Source organism: Drosophila eugracilis, unplaced genomic scaffold, assembly GCF_018153835.1.
Source record: "Drosophila eugracilis isolate 14026-0451.02 unplaced genomic scaffold, ASM1815383v1 contig_1765, whole genome shotgun sequence".
NCBI classification, from domain to species: domain Eukaryota; kingdom Metazoa; phylum Arthropoda; class Insecta; order Diptera; family Drosophilidae; genus Drosophila; species Drosophila eugracilis.
This window is the reverse complement of record NW_024572605.1, coordinates 1,928,043-1,942,598: the sequence shown is the minus strand read 5'-3', so window position 1 is coordinate 1,942,598 and position 14,556 is coordinate 1,928,043. Positions and strand designations below refer to the sequence as shown.

Here is a 14,556-nt window from a genome sequence, read left to right as displayed (position 1 = left end):
CCAATCTACCGCATAGACCATTAAAATAACGCCGTCTATTTTACACATTAAAGTTACATTTAAAATGTTTCTAATTTTTATTTGACTAGTTCCATTGCATAAACGTTAATACAAGTTCATTTATGGGTTCCCATTTTTCTTTTCGAGTTTTTCTCTTGTGTTTTTAATGAACTCTTGTCCGTGATTGGGCCAACGTCCAGCGGTCGAGCTGGCAGTTTGGGAATGGGAAAATTGGTGTTTTAGTCAGAAGGACCCTTGGAGGGGCCCGACTTGAAAAAGGTTTGAGCTTTCCCCGATCCCAAACAGGATGCACAACTCACCGAGGGACGCGGCCGAACGTCTCGAGCCCAGCGTAGATGCGCTTCATTATTGGTAAGGTATGGTTTGGTAAGGTAAGGTATAATAATTGTTAATTAACTTTAGTTTAAGCATAGTTCACACCAAAAGTCGGAAACATTTACACTTATGTACACATTTAACACACATACATCCAACACTTAATAAACATTTATATATATAGAATATGTGGTAATAGTAATATTTAGCAAACATCGAGGGCATCTCGGAGATTGCCATCTTATTTAACTTTTCGAGACTCTTTTAGCCATGGTTTCTTGATTTGCTTGTTGCTTGTCCGTTGTGGTTGTTTTCATTAAAATAAGGGCCACAAAAAATGTGATTAGAAATAGTAAATTGGTGTTTTGTTCTTTTTCTCCTTCAGGTCGTCGTTAAAAAGCTGTTGATCTATGTTTCCCGACTTTAAAATCGCCTCAACGCCAGTGTGCGTTTCAAGTAGAGGCAGATGGCCCTATGAATTAGCTCATATTGTTCCGAGTTCTGAACCATGCCACCCCGCTGCAGGCGAAGATTACAAACTATGCCCAGCACGTCCACGAAAATGTCCGGCATCTTGGGCAGGCGGTCGAATGATGGAGGCGTCTCAACCGCCTCAGACTCCTGGAGATCCAGAATGTGCCTGATATGCCGGATGGTGTTGCAGGTAAAGCTGCTGTCGCTGTCCGTTGGGCACTGGTATTCTTCCGCCATGCTGCTGGTCAGCGTTTTGGTGAGCATTCCTGTTAGCGAGTAAGCCAACGATTGGCGCAACTGACGCACCGCATTCAGAATGGCCGTGAAACAGCCAGTACGCCCGATCCCAGCCGAGCAATGAATCACGGGAAGCGGCTGGACAGCATTGAAGATGTCCTGCTGGTAAATCTCTAGTCGCTGAGCCCCCAAGTGGGCATTCCTCTCACTTCTACATTCATCGTAGTTGTCAAACTCAGACTCGCACTTTCCCAGGTTAAGAACATGCAAGCAGGTGTCCAGCAATGTGTTAATGTCCCGTGGCGAATGGTGATCCGGCCAGTCCGGATACCAGTAGTGATAGCAGAAGATCTTTTGCAGATAGTAGCTAGTACTCTGCGGCACACGGATGCAATAAAGCAGGACAAGCTTCCTCACCGAGTAACCATTCCTTCGCACAATGCCGACGTTCTTGATTAAAAAGAAGCTTCCTTGGACGGGCAGAGCCTCCAGCAGATCACCTTCCAGAGTCACCTTCACCGACTCCACGCCAATGTGCCGGCCACATAGCTCATAGTCGATCGCCTCCGAGGAAGCCACCATAGTGTCCGGCACAAAGGTTGGCGTCAAATAACGATTAAAGTAGTCCCGGGCTGCCGAACTCAGCTGAAATACCTCGCACTTGGCGGCCACCGCAAAGATCTCATTCAGATCGATGGGAAAATAGACAGCGCACTTCTGTCGATTTGCCTCCGTGAAGTTGGTGAGCATGACAATCTTTTGAAAGTACTGCTGTAGGATCTGCGCCCGGTCCATGTGCGGACTACTGCTGCTCCCTCCATCTACGCAACGCCTTATATAGCGCTGGGTGTTTTGGTAGATCATCAACCAGAACTCGAAAACAGTATTGGGCAACGGACCCTGCGTGGCCACATAGCACTTGGACACGTAGTCGGGTCCCTAAAAAATAAATTAGATTTCTTATTTGAAAAAGTTTGATTCCTACAAAAAATAGTTTATATTTCTAACCTTTATGTAATTGGCATTGATGTAGGGCACGTCCTCGCTGGCGGTCATTGATCCGGTCCGCTTCACTTCCTCCTGCAGGCTAATCAGCTCACTTGACTCGGTTTCGAGCAGCACACGGGAGTGCTCGTTGGGCAGGATCGTTTTGTAGCGATTCTTCGTTTGCGAGCCAAACACCATGGGCTTTTCCTGGTGATTGAGTGGCAGGTCCCAGAATTCTTTGTGCAAATCCCGAAAGATGCGCTTTTGCTCGGTTTCCTCCAGTTCTGGTATCGATTGCACGATCCTCTTGACAACAGTATGATAACAGGCGAGCAATTCACTATCCTCTGAGCTTGGTGGCACCAAATCAGTGGGCGTGTCCAAGTCTCTTGCATTGGCACCCAGTCCTGGCGGCTGCTCGATGACGTTTCTGTTCGTCTGGTAGCTGTGATCAAATACGTAGTTCAGCCGAATCAAATCGAACTGGTTAAGCGGGTTGGAAGCGCTCTGCAGCATCTGTATGCTGGCCAGGTAAATTTTGAACTCCTCGCTGGTTGTCTGCGGCGACAGGGGTCTTGTCATGATGTTGCGCACTGTTCCAGCACAGGTACAAGTGGTTACAATTCCTTGATCGGAACTAGCGGATTCCTGTTGAGGATTGGGTTGCAAGTCCGAAGCAGATCCAAAACACACCTGTCCGAAGAACTTTTGGTTGTTGACCTTGCTGCTGTTTAGATTTTCGGTGCTGAAGAATTTGCGCTGATGCGAAGCTTGGTTGGTGGCAGCACAACTGCAAACCGTGACTTTTGGTTGCCCCATGTCCTGGACTTGTATTTCAGTATTTACTCCTCCTCCCAGAATGTTGCCCATGTTGAGAGTCAGACTTTGATTGGAGCCTCGGCGTTCCAATAGTCCTCGCTTTGGAGTAGGTACATTTGATCCCGAACCCGATCCCGAACCGGTGGAATTGGTGCGCATGTTAAGTCTGTTGTACTTTTCCGCACTCAGCATTGCCTGCTGCTGTTGGAGCTGGTGCATGGAGTTCAAATCCCCGCACGAGGTGGTGGTGTGTCCCGTCTTTAGGGTGATGCTGTGGTTCGAACCTCTTCTCCTAAACAACCCCTGTCGGCTGCCCTGGCTACTGGCTAGCAGAAGAGTCTGTGGCTGTTGATCCGACCTGACTTGGTTGCTAGTGCTCGCATCTAAATTGCAACTGGACTTGGAGTTGAGTATTGAGCCCAGACTATAGTTGGAATGGCTTAGTCCGCTATTCATCAAGTTTCCGCATGAACTGTGTAGGTTGAGCGTTAAACTGTGATTGGAACCACGCCGCTGAAGAAGATTCATTGATGATGTGGATACCGTTGCCTTAGCCTGCAGCGCAGGCATCGGCAGATCCATGGACTTCTGCTTGAAGGGTGATTCTTTGGGACCACCGCCAGATGAGAACTCGACCAGGGTGAGGCACTCGGGCAGCGTTTTCAGGTTGGTGCTGGACGAGTGCAGAAGCTGATTATGCTTGTGGGCGCTTCTTGGAGCAAGGCTAGCGCCCATTCCAAATTTAGAACCACCGTCTACGCTGCAGGCTGACTTCAGTTCGGAGTCACCTAAACTAGGCGTTAAACTGGCGTCCGAGTCCAGTGAGCTTTGTGCCGTGGAACTGCAGTGCGGCGATGGCACCTGATATGGGTTTTGCTTGCGGTGGTACATCAGCCAATCAGTGGTGTTGATGCCCGGTGACTTTCTGCGCGGCGTGCGCGAAAGCGACGTTGAGTGGATTGCAAAGGCGGGCTGTTGGAGATGGAGGTGGTGAATGATACTCGTCGATGGCTTGATCTGCCCTGATTCCATGTCATCGCAGCTACCATGAGATTCGGTTATGTTGTGCACCACGATCGACAGTTCCGACTCATTAGCTGCCGAGTCAAGCGATCGTGCCTTTTCCTTGGTGCTCTTGATGGTGGGAGTCTTCGGTTTGGGCAACGGTGAGGCCTGGCTCGAGTTCTTAATGGGCACATCCGTGATGCGAATAGTGAGATTATTTTTATTCTTGCGGTTCTTTCGTCCCTCCGATTTCTGCTGCTGGTGCTCCGGCGGTTCCGACAACGCGGGGCTTCTATCCCGACGGGGAGGCTCTTCAGGACAACCCGTATCCACTGGTGCGACCTGCACGACATGATCAATCTCGGGAAAACGAAAAAAATTGCCATTCTTGTAGCCAGCCGAGTTGATGATGTTCAAGGGCGATCCGGAAACGTTCAGGTTGTTGATGGAGGACAGAAGTTTTGGGGAGTAGCTTAGGCGACTGGCTTCCAGACCCGGGGTCGAGGACGACTCATCTTTAAATAAGATTGTGGGTGAGTTGTGCTCGCTCTTTGACAAGTACAAGGTGTTCTCCAGCTCGTGGTCGTCCGATCCGCCCTTGGGCATGGTGTTTTCCTTGTCTGTACCACGCACACTTCCACGCTCTTCGTTGGCGGAGCTGGTGATGTGCGGCGAGCAGGATCGACGGTCATAAAGCGAGAACCTCTTAAATTTGCGGTTTAAAGTGGGGGACTGCGAGCTAGGTGGATGGTGAACATGAGGCGCTGGATGGGGACTGGCAACAGTGAACTGTCTAGGGGTGAAGACCTCCTCCTCCTGATCCTCCTGCTCGGTAATGACCGTGACCCCACCCTCCGCAGTAGGCGAAGGGAACTCAAAGGACGTTTGCAGGAACTCCAGGGGGGTGAAGTAGGGCGTGCTTTTGTTGCTTTCCACATCCTCGCCAGCTTCCAGCGGGGGGGTCTGTGGGTAGGGGTACTCAATGGGTGCATTCTCCTTGTTGTTGTTTCGTAGCTTGTCCATGATACACACACACAATTGCTGAAGCGGGGCGATCGCGGCGCAGTCGCTCCGCCCGTTTAGTGTCTTGGCCTCACTCGATCGGCATTATAATAATCTCGCCCGCACAGTTAGCACTTCCAATTTGGCCACAAATCATGGGAAAAGCTGCGTTTTCCTTTCACCATAGAGTAAGAAACATATAGAGACTCCATTTGCTCTACCGCTCTCTCGAGTGACTTTGTTAGTGATGCCACATAGTTGAAAAACAAGAATTTCCCTCGTTTTTCATTTGTTAAATTTGGGAAATTGGGAATTTTATATGTCAGCACCGCTCTTTGTAACTATTTTGATTTTGTTAGGCAACTCTAAACACTACGTCTATTGTTTTGCACATGGTGCCCGCTAGCACTAAAAATGGCACAAACATATGTTTATTAAAGCAAAAGGAGTCTTTATATATTTCTTACTCTTTGTTTTTAGAACATTTTCTTTTGGCTGGCGCATAAGAGGCTGCCTGACCGTATACGAGTTTACCATCGATCTGGCAGTACCAGTGTTTCATAATCCTACCGGACCGTCGATATATTCGACCTGGTAATGCTGGCAACGGCAAAAAATAAAAGTGCTGCCAGACTACGCCTTTTTTAAATAGTTTAAATAAATACTTAAATTTTTTTAACGACTCAATTGTGCTTTAACAAATATAAAAATGGCATAGGGTCTTGTTTTTTAAAATTAAAATCGAAATAAAAAAGAAGATTTCTAGATAGCAACCATGGCAAACTATTTCTAAAACTAGATTAGTCTAGTAGTCTCACGTTGATATAGTCAAGTTTTGTCTACTCCTTTTTAAAAAAATCTTTAACCTTTTCGTATGTATTCCCTAGTTTCGAGTACAAAAATGTTTTGTGCAGGAATTGTGCAGCGTAGACTGAGCCTGGGCCTATCTCAAACGTTAGTACCGTCATATAACCACTTTCTTCAAATTTTCTAAGCTTTAATCTTTGAAGGTTCGGTTTGATGCCCAAGAAGCTGTATTCTGAGGAGAAGAAGCCCCCAAATGTTTTTCTATGGGGTGGTGGACTCGGAAAGTTGCAAGGGGGTCTGAAGGAGGAGGAGTATTTCATTTCTCTTACCCAGAACCTCATGTGCAAAATGCGGGAAAAAAAGGACCAAGTGGACTACATGCCCAACTGGGATGAGTTTCAGAAGACACTTGACCACGCCTCTCTTGGCAACTCATCGTTTATGAACAAGCACAAGAATGTGCTGGAGGAGGCATTTTTCTTAAATGAGGTTTGAAGTTATGCCCTCACTTTTTCCTTTAATATATTTTTTGTTTCTTCAACAAAGACCGCAGACGATATTAAAATATTACATGATCGTGCCCAAGAAGACCCTAAAGTTGTAGATAACACTGCCAATGAATTGGAACGGACGTCAGATACGAAAAACACAAAATAGTTATTGGTTTTTTAATACTTGTCATTCACTCGTTACTTGAGAGACGCATCATCACTCAACTTTTTCAAATGACAGCTCAATAAAATTGTTAGTTGCAAAGTTTGAAATACAAAAAAAAAGGTTCAAAATTCAAATTTAAATAGCCGTTTTATTTTGGCGCCAATCGTTGAGCGCTGATGCATTGGCGTAGTAAGGAAAATATGACCGGAACAAAAATTATATAATTCATACATACATATATGTTAATATAAAATAATATTTCATTTCTGTCCTTTATTGTATTTCAAGAACTAAAATTATATTTCTATGAAGTGACTCCTTGTTCCCGAAGAACACGAATTTCGTCCATATTAACTATTTTTAGCTACGCTCTTGACTAATTTTCAGCAGTTTATTTTCACAAGTCGGCGAAATCACTACTGCAATTCACCCCTTATATATAGCTTAACTATACTATATAAACCGTTTCTATAAAAGACGAATATGTTTACATTGCGTCGTCTCAGTCAGCGTTTGTATCCGAAGCAGATTCAGTAAGTTTCATAAATTGGAGCAAAATTGCATAAGATTTGAGAGCTATTTTCAACCTTGCATCGCAGACACTTTAAAATGTCACAGATCGGAGAGCTTGGAAGTGGTGCCGGAAAGGGAGGCGGTGGAGGCGGTACTATTCGAGAAGCAGGTGGATCTTTTGGTAAAATGGAGGCTGCTCGCGAAGAAGAGTTCTTTTATAAGCAGGTACCCATTAGATACTATTTATTTACATGAAAAATGTTTATCTTGAATTTTTATATAGCAAAAGGAACAGCTAAAGAATCTAAAAACCAAGACAGAACCCAAGGCTCCCGAAATTCCCAAGAAGTAATATAAAAATATTTAACTATCACTTCATTATATTGTCTGAATTGTATTTAATCAAAATATAATAATAAGTTGTTTAAATTAAAAAGTTTTTATTTGATATATATGTTTTTAGTAGTGTAGTGAAGGGAAAACATATTGAGATACGAAGTTACATAAGGAGTAACTCCCATCCCTGATCAGCTGATAGTTTTTCTGGTTAGCTACTGGAAATCTAAGCTTCTGGTTTCCAGACTGCTCCCATCCCATTTGTTTACGAACACAGCTCCAAAAGAGAGCCGACTGATACCAGTGGGTCGGTGTAACTAGAACTGATAAGGGCCCCACAGACGAGACCTACTGATGCTCGGTCGCACAGGCAGATGGAAACAGTTCTGACCGGTTCGCACGAGTGTGCAGTACCAGATCCGACAGTACGAATGGCGGCTACGATCCAAAATACCCTGAAAGTGGCGCTGAGGAGGCGCATGAAGGATGCCCTTAAGTACCTTGACGGGGAGATAATTGCCCGACAGTCGCAAGCTGTCACTGCTAAGGTTAAATTCAAATGTCTTTGGGGTTTAAGGTCAAAACTAATCAGCCAAATCCTCCGACGCCAGGTGCTTCAAAGCGATATTTTTCGTCAGGCCCAGAGGGTGAGCATCTACCTAAGCACCACTTCTGAATTGGACACAACGGCGTTACTCCGAGAGATGTTTCGTCTGGATAAGATGGTCTTCGTTCCAACGTACGAAGGCAGTAAGATGAAAATGGTAAGACTGCGCGGGATGGATGAGTACGACAGTCTGCCACTGACCAAGTGGAACATCAAGCAGCCGGACTTCAAGGAGGCCCGGGAAGATGCCATGACTAATGGTGGGTTTTAAAGATAAGATCACACTTTCTCTAAATAGGGATTCCATTGCTACAGGACACGGCATCGATCTCTTTATTGTGCCTGGGGTTGCCTTCACGCGCTGTGGAGCTCGCATGGGCCATGGAATGGGTTACTACGACAAGTTTCTAAAACAGCACGCAGACAAGTACCCGCACAAAAAGATCTCGTTGATGGCACTGGCCCTCAACGAGCAGATAGTCAGCAATGAAGAGCTGCCCATGGAGACGCACGACGTCCGTTTGCACAGTGTAATTACAGAAAATTAACTTTAAGCTTATATACAAATTGGGGAAATTCAGCGTGCTAATACAAAACTTGCACTTGTTATAAACTAATGGAATTAAACTGCTTAATTAATATCAACCTGGTTCATAAATTCTAGCACTTTTACTCAATTTGAATCGAGAACCAGGCAGTTAAGCTGCATTTTCCTATCTTAAGTAGGATGGTCTTGATCGCAGGCCACGGCCACGGGGGCGTCCACTGTAGTGGGGCGATGAATAGTGAGAATCACTGCTATTGAAGTGTGAATCCGATCCCGAGCGATATGATCCGGAAGACTCTGCCCAGCTAGATGGCGAGCCAATGCGCATAAGCTTCTTTTGTCTGTCAAAAAGTGAATTTTTTCTTTGTTATCAGATCAAAGTATCTTAATAATGCACTTTACCTGAAAGCAGCGGCTGCCGAAATGCGGGATCCTCGATTGCGTCCCACTCTAGACCCCCTTAGCATGGAGGGTATCTTATTGTAGCCAGTAGGTCCCGTGGGCTGGGCGCCGCAAGTTTCCAAGGCCAGAAAGTCGTCAACGTGTAGGGACGGAGGTCTTGATGTGTTGGGTGGACGGGACCTGAAAAGATCGCCCCTGGAAGGTGGAGGACGAGCAAAACCGCGGCCCCTTACTGACGAAACAAACATCTTTTTCTCGGGTCGTCCAGTGGCGGGTTCCACCTCCACTCGACGCGTGCGGAAACAAGGAGCCGTTGGCGTCATCTCCCGATTGGATTGCGGTGAGCCGGATAAGTTCATCACCCTCTTGCTATCTCCAGCCACATTCAAATCCGGATTGAGGCACACGTTCGCCAAATCTGTAAGATCACAGGCAATACGCTCGTATATGGGTTCGTTCATGTCTTCGATTAATTCGATGGGCAGCGGATCTAGCCAGTAGCGAGCTGTAAGTTGGGCGTTTTCTGCGGTGGCACAGAATCTCGTGAAGATTGGGCGTGCCTCATACTGCGTGACTATGCCCTCAGCCTGGGGTAAAAAGGGTTCTACGGAAAGAGACCCACTGCAGGTGCTGGTTGATGGATTGGCGTCTCCATCTACCTCAGGTGGCGTTTCAGTACTGGTTCCGGCAAGAATTTCCTGCTTTGAGGCTTGCAGCAAAATCAGTTGCTTAAGATCGCTAAGCGCCGCTTCGTTGGCTACCGCCTTGTGTTTTTCCATGACGGTAAGGATTCGGCTCAGAACCGGTGGCTTAGCCAATTCAATGTCCTGGAACTCCACCAGCTGGGCAAGCTCCGTGGCGCCAAGTTTCAGTGTTCGATGGGGCATCGCCGACATCGTGGGCGGAGGTTCGATTTGAGTTAGAGAACGCAGCAGCAGGATTAGAGATTCGATGTTGGCGTTGTATTCCACTGTTTCGTTGTGAAGGATTACGCGCTCCATCCACGCCTGAAACTCGGTGATCTTCTGTTTCAACAACTGCGCCAGGTGGTAAAAAGTGAAACTGTAGAATAAAATTAAATTTTGTTTACTTATTTTATAAACACACCTTCGAAATCATCACTTACTCATGTTCGGTTAGAATGACTAAATTACGAACCGCCAGGATTGAAATACCATGAGTGACTTCCACGCTAGTTAAGTTACTAAAGACAGCATCTATAATTCTAGGGATTAGTTCTTTAGGGGGCAGTGCTGCAGAGAGATTAAGAGCTGGCGAAGCCGTAGACTTGTGAGAGATCAACGAAATACCGGAGTCTAGAAAACTGTCCAGAATTCGATGCACTGCCTCCTGGCAATTGGAAACCACGTCGTTGAATTCATTAAGGGCCAAAAGGGACTGGAAAAGTTCCCAGAACTTCCCCGAAAGAATAGATAACATTGAACTCTTCAAAGGAGCAAATGCACACAAGCGCGTTGAGAAACGGAGTAGGCGTTCTAGATTGGTAGTCGGAATACAGTTTGATGTCTGATATTCATTGCACAGAAGTTCCGTGATAGTCTTTGCGATTAGCAGCGTCATGTTTGGCGCCAGATCCGACAGTTGCATACAAACTCGCTGCAGGAGTTCGGACAACTGTGGGAAGCTGGAGGGAGCAAGTGCCTCCACCAGCTTGGCGATCTGCCCGCTCTGGGGGTGCAAGTGGGCGGACCACAATTTCCGCTCGGTGATTAGACGCTGCTTGTGCTGTTGCTGCAATTGGTCACAAAGTGGCTGCGGCATAGGCAGAGGCAGAGGTAGCAGCTCCGCTAGGAGTTTAAGTCCTGTTAACAAAGAAATATAGTAAGTAGCTTTGCTTTATTATATTACTTCGGGTTTAAGTCACCTGGAATGAAGTGTGCCGGACCGTCAACATTTTTAAGAACCTCTCTAATCATCAGCGTCCAAAGGGACTTATGCAGTGACTCCTCGTCTTGTTCATTAGGCTGAGTATACGCGAGGAGGGTCTGGACTACCTCCATCTTGCACTGTTCTACTTCCAGTCCCGCCTGACAGCGCGTCGGATAGTAATAGAGCAAATAGTACACCTTCACCAGGTGATCGATGGCTGTGAGGTCCTTGTAGGTGCCATCTCTACTTAGGATTGCGTATGAGAGCAGTTCTCTGAGGATCTGTAATGTGGGGAGCATGATCTGGCAGCAATGAACTCCCTGTATGGTCATCAAGGCAGGAGCATGTGCACCAGGCTGCTCGAAGTAAGCGCAAAGCCTCTCCATAATTTGAATACAAAGCTGGACACCGTCTGCTGCGTATAACTGCAGGGCCACAAAACGATGTTTCAGCTCCTCGGTTACAGGAGGAGCTTTTTGTCCTGCAATTGGCTTGCTGATGGAGAGGTAACGTAAAATCCGAAGGGCCATAATAAGATCTCCAGGGAAAGTAGTAAGATAATCCAAAGAGCGGCCTATCACTTCCACCAGCGGCATGATGTCATCATACACGAATACATTTATTGCCTCAAGTGGCTTCATGTAGACGTACATCTCCTGCAACACTGCAGACACCGACGGTTCAAAGGTCTCATGATTCTTAGCCAGCTCCAAGATCACGCCCCCGTGTTCGATGAGGTAGTCCAACTGTTCGCAATAGCGAACGCAGGCATCCACCATATCCACCGCATAGCTCAACACTGGGCTTTTGTACTTGGTACCAGGGGAACTAAGTTGGCGTTGCGTCTGCAGACGCTGCTCTTTCTTAATCAGATCCATAAAAATCTTAAGATTGTTATTCAAGCCCAGCACTTCCACAGTGTGCTGCCGTCCAGCGGGGTCGCAGGTCTGCGAGTAAATGGCATGCATATGAGTGGCCAACTTGACGGCGTCGTATTCGGGAGCTGCGGCTGCGTAAACAATGGCATCCAGATGGTAACGGGTCTGAACCTTGTAAGACATTTCGATGCCCAATCTTGCAAGCCGTGGCAGCACAGGGCGAAGGATCGGCCTGGGTCGCATTTGAGGTACCGGAACTGGAGCAGAAACAGGAACCGCGGGAGCAGTAGATTTTACCTCCTCGTCGGCGGGTGGAACACTTTGCTTCTCACCTGCTTCCGATACTTTGTTCTCGTCTTCCATTAGCTTATCCTCTGGTTCTGGCTTATCCGGTTTTACCTCTTCTTCTTCTGGATTCCTAGGAATCTCATCCAAACCCAGCAATATGGCTACAATCGTTTGGGTAACAGGAAAAGCATCATCTACAAAGTAATCAATGCCTACATGGGACCGTAGAAGGGTATGTATCAAATCCAGCATGCTTAGATATGTGGTGGCCGGCAACTCCTTGCAGTTTCCCAACATGACTAGCAAAGATTCCGCCAATGAGTTCTGTCCTAAATAGGATTGTAGGGCATTTCCGAAGCTCCGCTGTGCCGTGGGATCGGTAACCACTTCGAACTTCTTAGACACGGGAAGAAAACGGCGAGGCTGCAAGTAGCTCAATTGGCTGGAAAACAATGCATCCATTAGCATCTCAAAGGCGAACTCTATTTGCTGACAGGTTATCACTGTGTCCTCCATTTGGTCACGATTTCCCGGTATAATTATTCTGTCCACGAAAAGTCGCCGGCACCAGATCTGCACAGTCTCCAGGCCTTCCCACAAATGCAGTTTCTTTATAATCGCCTGCAGTGCGTACTTTGTCCTCGTCAGTTTGGCGTTCTTGATGGCCTCGACTATCATCTGGTAACCATTATTTTTTGAGGCCATAAAATGTTCGATGCCCATCCTAGTGTCCAGCAAGGCGTAAACGGCTTTGAGAAGCTGCAGCTTAATGGACAACGCCATGTAAGGTTCGTGGTACAGACGAAATACTGCCTCGAAGGTATCAAATTTGTGCTCCTTTAACAAATGCTGGAAGAGATCTTCGCTACTGCCCAGAAGCTCAGCCATACGGGCACCAAGCTTGATATGTCGGATCTTAAATGCAGGCTGCGGCTGCATGCAGGCTGCTTGAAAACTCAGGGCAATCTGCAGGACGTTTGCCGCCTGGCGTAGATGCACTTCATCGTTTCCAAAAAACTGCTGCAGGACAAAGTTCCTCCTCTTGAAATGCTGTGCTAAATAGCCCAATTGGTTGTTTAGTTGCTCTCCCAAGTACACAAATTGCTCTCTTTCGTCCACACTTGCACCATGCTCCTCGCTGAATGAAGTAACATTTTCGCAACGGGTTTGCAAGACCAGCTTCTTAAAAAGAAGCTTTAGAGTTTCCAGTTCCTTGCTAAAGTGGGCAGCCATATCCCCTTCATATACCAGCAATGGTTTTTGCCAGGGCTCGAAAGCATCTATGGCAGGAGGAGCAGCGGCAGCAGCGGCCTCTAATTCCCGCTCGTACTCCGCAATGGCAGCTGCATCCACAGCATCCTCCTCTTCGTCGTCCCCAATGATCTCATCATCACTAAGAATGGGTTCGAACTGTTCTTGCGGCGTACAGGATCGGTCCTCATCGTCCCGATCTCGCTCTCCACGGTGCAAGGACTCCGAGGAGTGCCTGTAGTGCGACGACTGCATCTTGTAATGGGAGCGCGAGTCGTCGTCATCGTAGTCCATCGTGTCAGGCGAACGCGGCCGCGACGGGGAATCAATCGATGCAGGCGGGGTCCTGGGCCACTTGTGCTCGTCCACATCGGAGCGAGATCTCTCCGAGCGCTTGCGACGGGACCGATGACTGGAGTATTCCGGCGAACGTGACCAATCCCTAGAGCCCTTGTCGCGGGAACTGATTTAAAGAGCTAATGGTTAGTTGAAGACTGTTAAAAAAAAAAATAACTTACCATCTGATGTAATCTCTGTCATTGCTCTCTGAGTGCGTGTGTGACCTTCTAGGCGGTGGCGGCGAGTGATCGGTGGAGTGCGTGGAGCGTCGCAATCGGCGCATTTCTCGCTGATCCTGCTCCTCGGAGTGTTGGTGGTAATGATCCCGCGACATACCGTACTCCATGTCCTCCGGATCGTAGTCGCTGACGTTGCTTTTGTGGGCGGTTAGCATTTCCGCTTGCATTGGCTCCTGCCACTCGTCCTTCAAAACATCTTCCTGGTGGAGCACTTCGCCGCTAAGGTTGCTTATCTCCGGACCAACAGGTTCACAAGGCAACGTCGGACTGGCAATCGGCTCTGTCACCGAGTTAGTGAAGATGCCGTAGATGGCCAGTGTGATGGTGCTGTACCAACCGCGTAGCACCAATCCATCCGTTACAATCTTTTCCTGCGAGCAGTCCAAATGGATACAGTCATTCTGGTTGTAACGCAACAGGCCGAGGTTCTCAAACGCCGACGCAGCCGGCATTCCCAAGTCGTTGACGAAGAACTCTAGATCGAACTTCGAGGGATTGGTGGCTCCCAGACGAACGCCGCCTGGAAAGTCTGCCTGCACCCGAGCTCCCAACGGAATGATCCGCACTTGAGTAATGAATACTGGCTTGGGGAACTGCACCAAGTCCAAATTGATGTCCTAGGAATGAAGAGTGGGGGTTAGAAAACTCTTCTCGTAGACGCAGGCACTTACCGTCACTTCTTCATGCGAAAAGGTGTCGAAGAACAGCAGCTCGGACCCATCGTCTACATCGGCCATGTTGAGAGTATAAATGCGTGGTCCTTTTACCGGAATCGAACCGAAAAACAATTAAATTCTTCGATTTGGCCACTGCAGTTTGTACGTGAGCCTATCGTATATCGATTTTTATTTTAGTTTAGTGTGACCAGATGGTGGATCGGTGCTCCCGCCAAGTGCTTTGATTATCGCTCTTAGTTCAAGTTTTTTAAAAGAAATATCGGGA

The 14,556-nt window shown here is 47.4% G+C and overlaps 5 protein-coding genes across 6 annotated transcripts; 3 read left to right on the top strand and 2 right to left on the bottom strand.

The window, feature by feature from the left end:
- Nucleotides 1-53: 53 nt before the first annotated feature.
- On the bottom strand, nt 54-5,395 carry LOC108109196. Of its 2 annotated transcripts, none has more exons than XM_017217631.2 (3): nt 5,328-5,395; nt 2,056-5,035; nt 54-1,986 (listed from the first exon to the last, which is right to left on the bottom strand). In XM_017217631.2, exons 2-3 carry the CDS (start codon nt 4,879-4,881, stop codon nt 760-762), a joined length of 4,053 nt encoding a protein of 1,350 aa, XP_017073120.1. In that variant the 5' UTR covers nt 4,882-5,035; nt 5,328-5,395; the 3' UTR covers nt 54-759. The 2 variants fall into 2 exon arrangements, with proteins under 2 accessions (XP_017073120.1, XP_017073119.1); XM_017217630.2 differs by having other exon boundaries at nt 2,056-5,268; nt 5,328-5,384.
- Nucleotides 5,396-5,671: 276 nt separating this feature from the next.
- Nucleotides 5,672-6,458, top strand: LOC108109044. Its single transcript, XM_017217341.2, has 3 exons — nt 5,672-5,814; nt 5,871-6,156; nt 6,214-6,458. The coding sequence occupies exons 1-3, from the start codon at nt 5,735-5,737 to the stop codon at nt 6,322-6,324; spliced, it is 477 nt and encodes a 158-aa protein (XP_017072830.1). The 5' UTR covers nt 5,672-5,734; the 3' UTR covers nt 6,325-6,458.
- Nucleotides 6,459-6,714: 256 nt separating this feature from the next.
- LOC108109046 (ATPase inhibitor A, mitochondrial) lies at nt 6,715-7,285 on the top strand. The gene is made up of 3 exons (XM_017217345.1): nt 6,715-6,857; nt 6,924-7,062; nt 7,121-7,285. The coding sequence occupies exons 1-3, from the start codon at nt 6,808-6,810 to the stop codon at nt 7,187-7,189; spliced, it is 258 nt and encodes an 85-aa protein (XP_017072834.1). The 5' UTR covers nt 6,715-6,807; the 3' UTR covers nt 7,190-7,285.
- Nucleotides 7,286-7,366: 81 nt separating this feature from the next.
- Nucleotides 7,367-8,421, top strand: LOC108109043 (5-formyltetrahydrofolate cyclo-ligase). The gene is made up of 3 exons (XM_017217340.2): nt 7,367-7,721; nt 7,785-8,040; nt 8,096-8,421. The coding sequence occupies exons 1-3, from the start codon at nt 7,548-7,550 to the stop codon at nt 8,326-8,328; spliced, it is 663 nt and encodes a 220-aa protein (XP_017072829.1). The 5' UTR covers nt 7,367-7,547; the 3' UTR covers nt 8,329-8,421.
- On the bottom strand, nt 8,297-14,446 carry LOC108109037 (protein virilizer). Its single transcript, XM_017217335.2, has 6 exons — nt 14,286-14,446; nt 13,555-14,231; nt 10,615-13,499; nt 9,856-10,552; nt 8,730-9,791; nt 8,297-8,668 (listed from the first exon to the last, which is right to left on the bottom strand). The coding sequence occupies exons 1-6, from the start codon at nt 14,349-14,351 to the stop codon at nt 8,494-8,496; spliced, it is 5,562 nt and encodes a 1,853-aa protein (XP_017072824.1). The 5' UTR covers nt 14,352-14,446; the 3' UTR covers nt 8,297-8,493.
- Between the last annotated feature and the right edge of the window lie 110 nt (nt 14,447-14,556).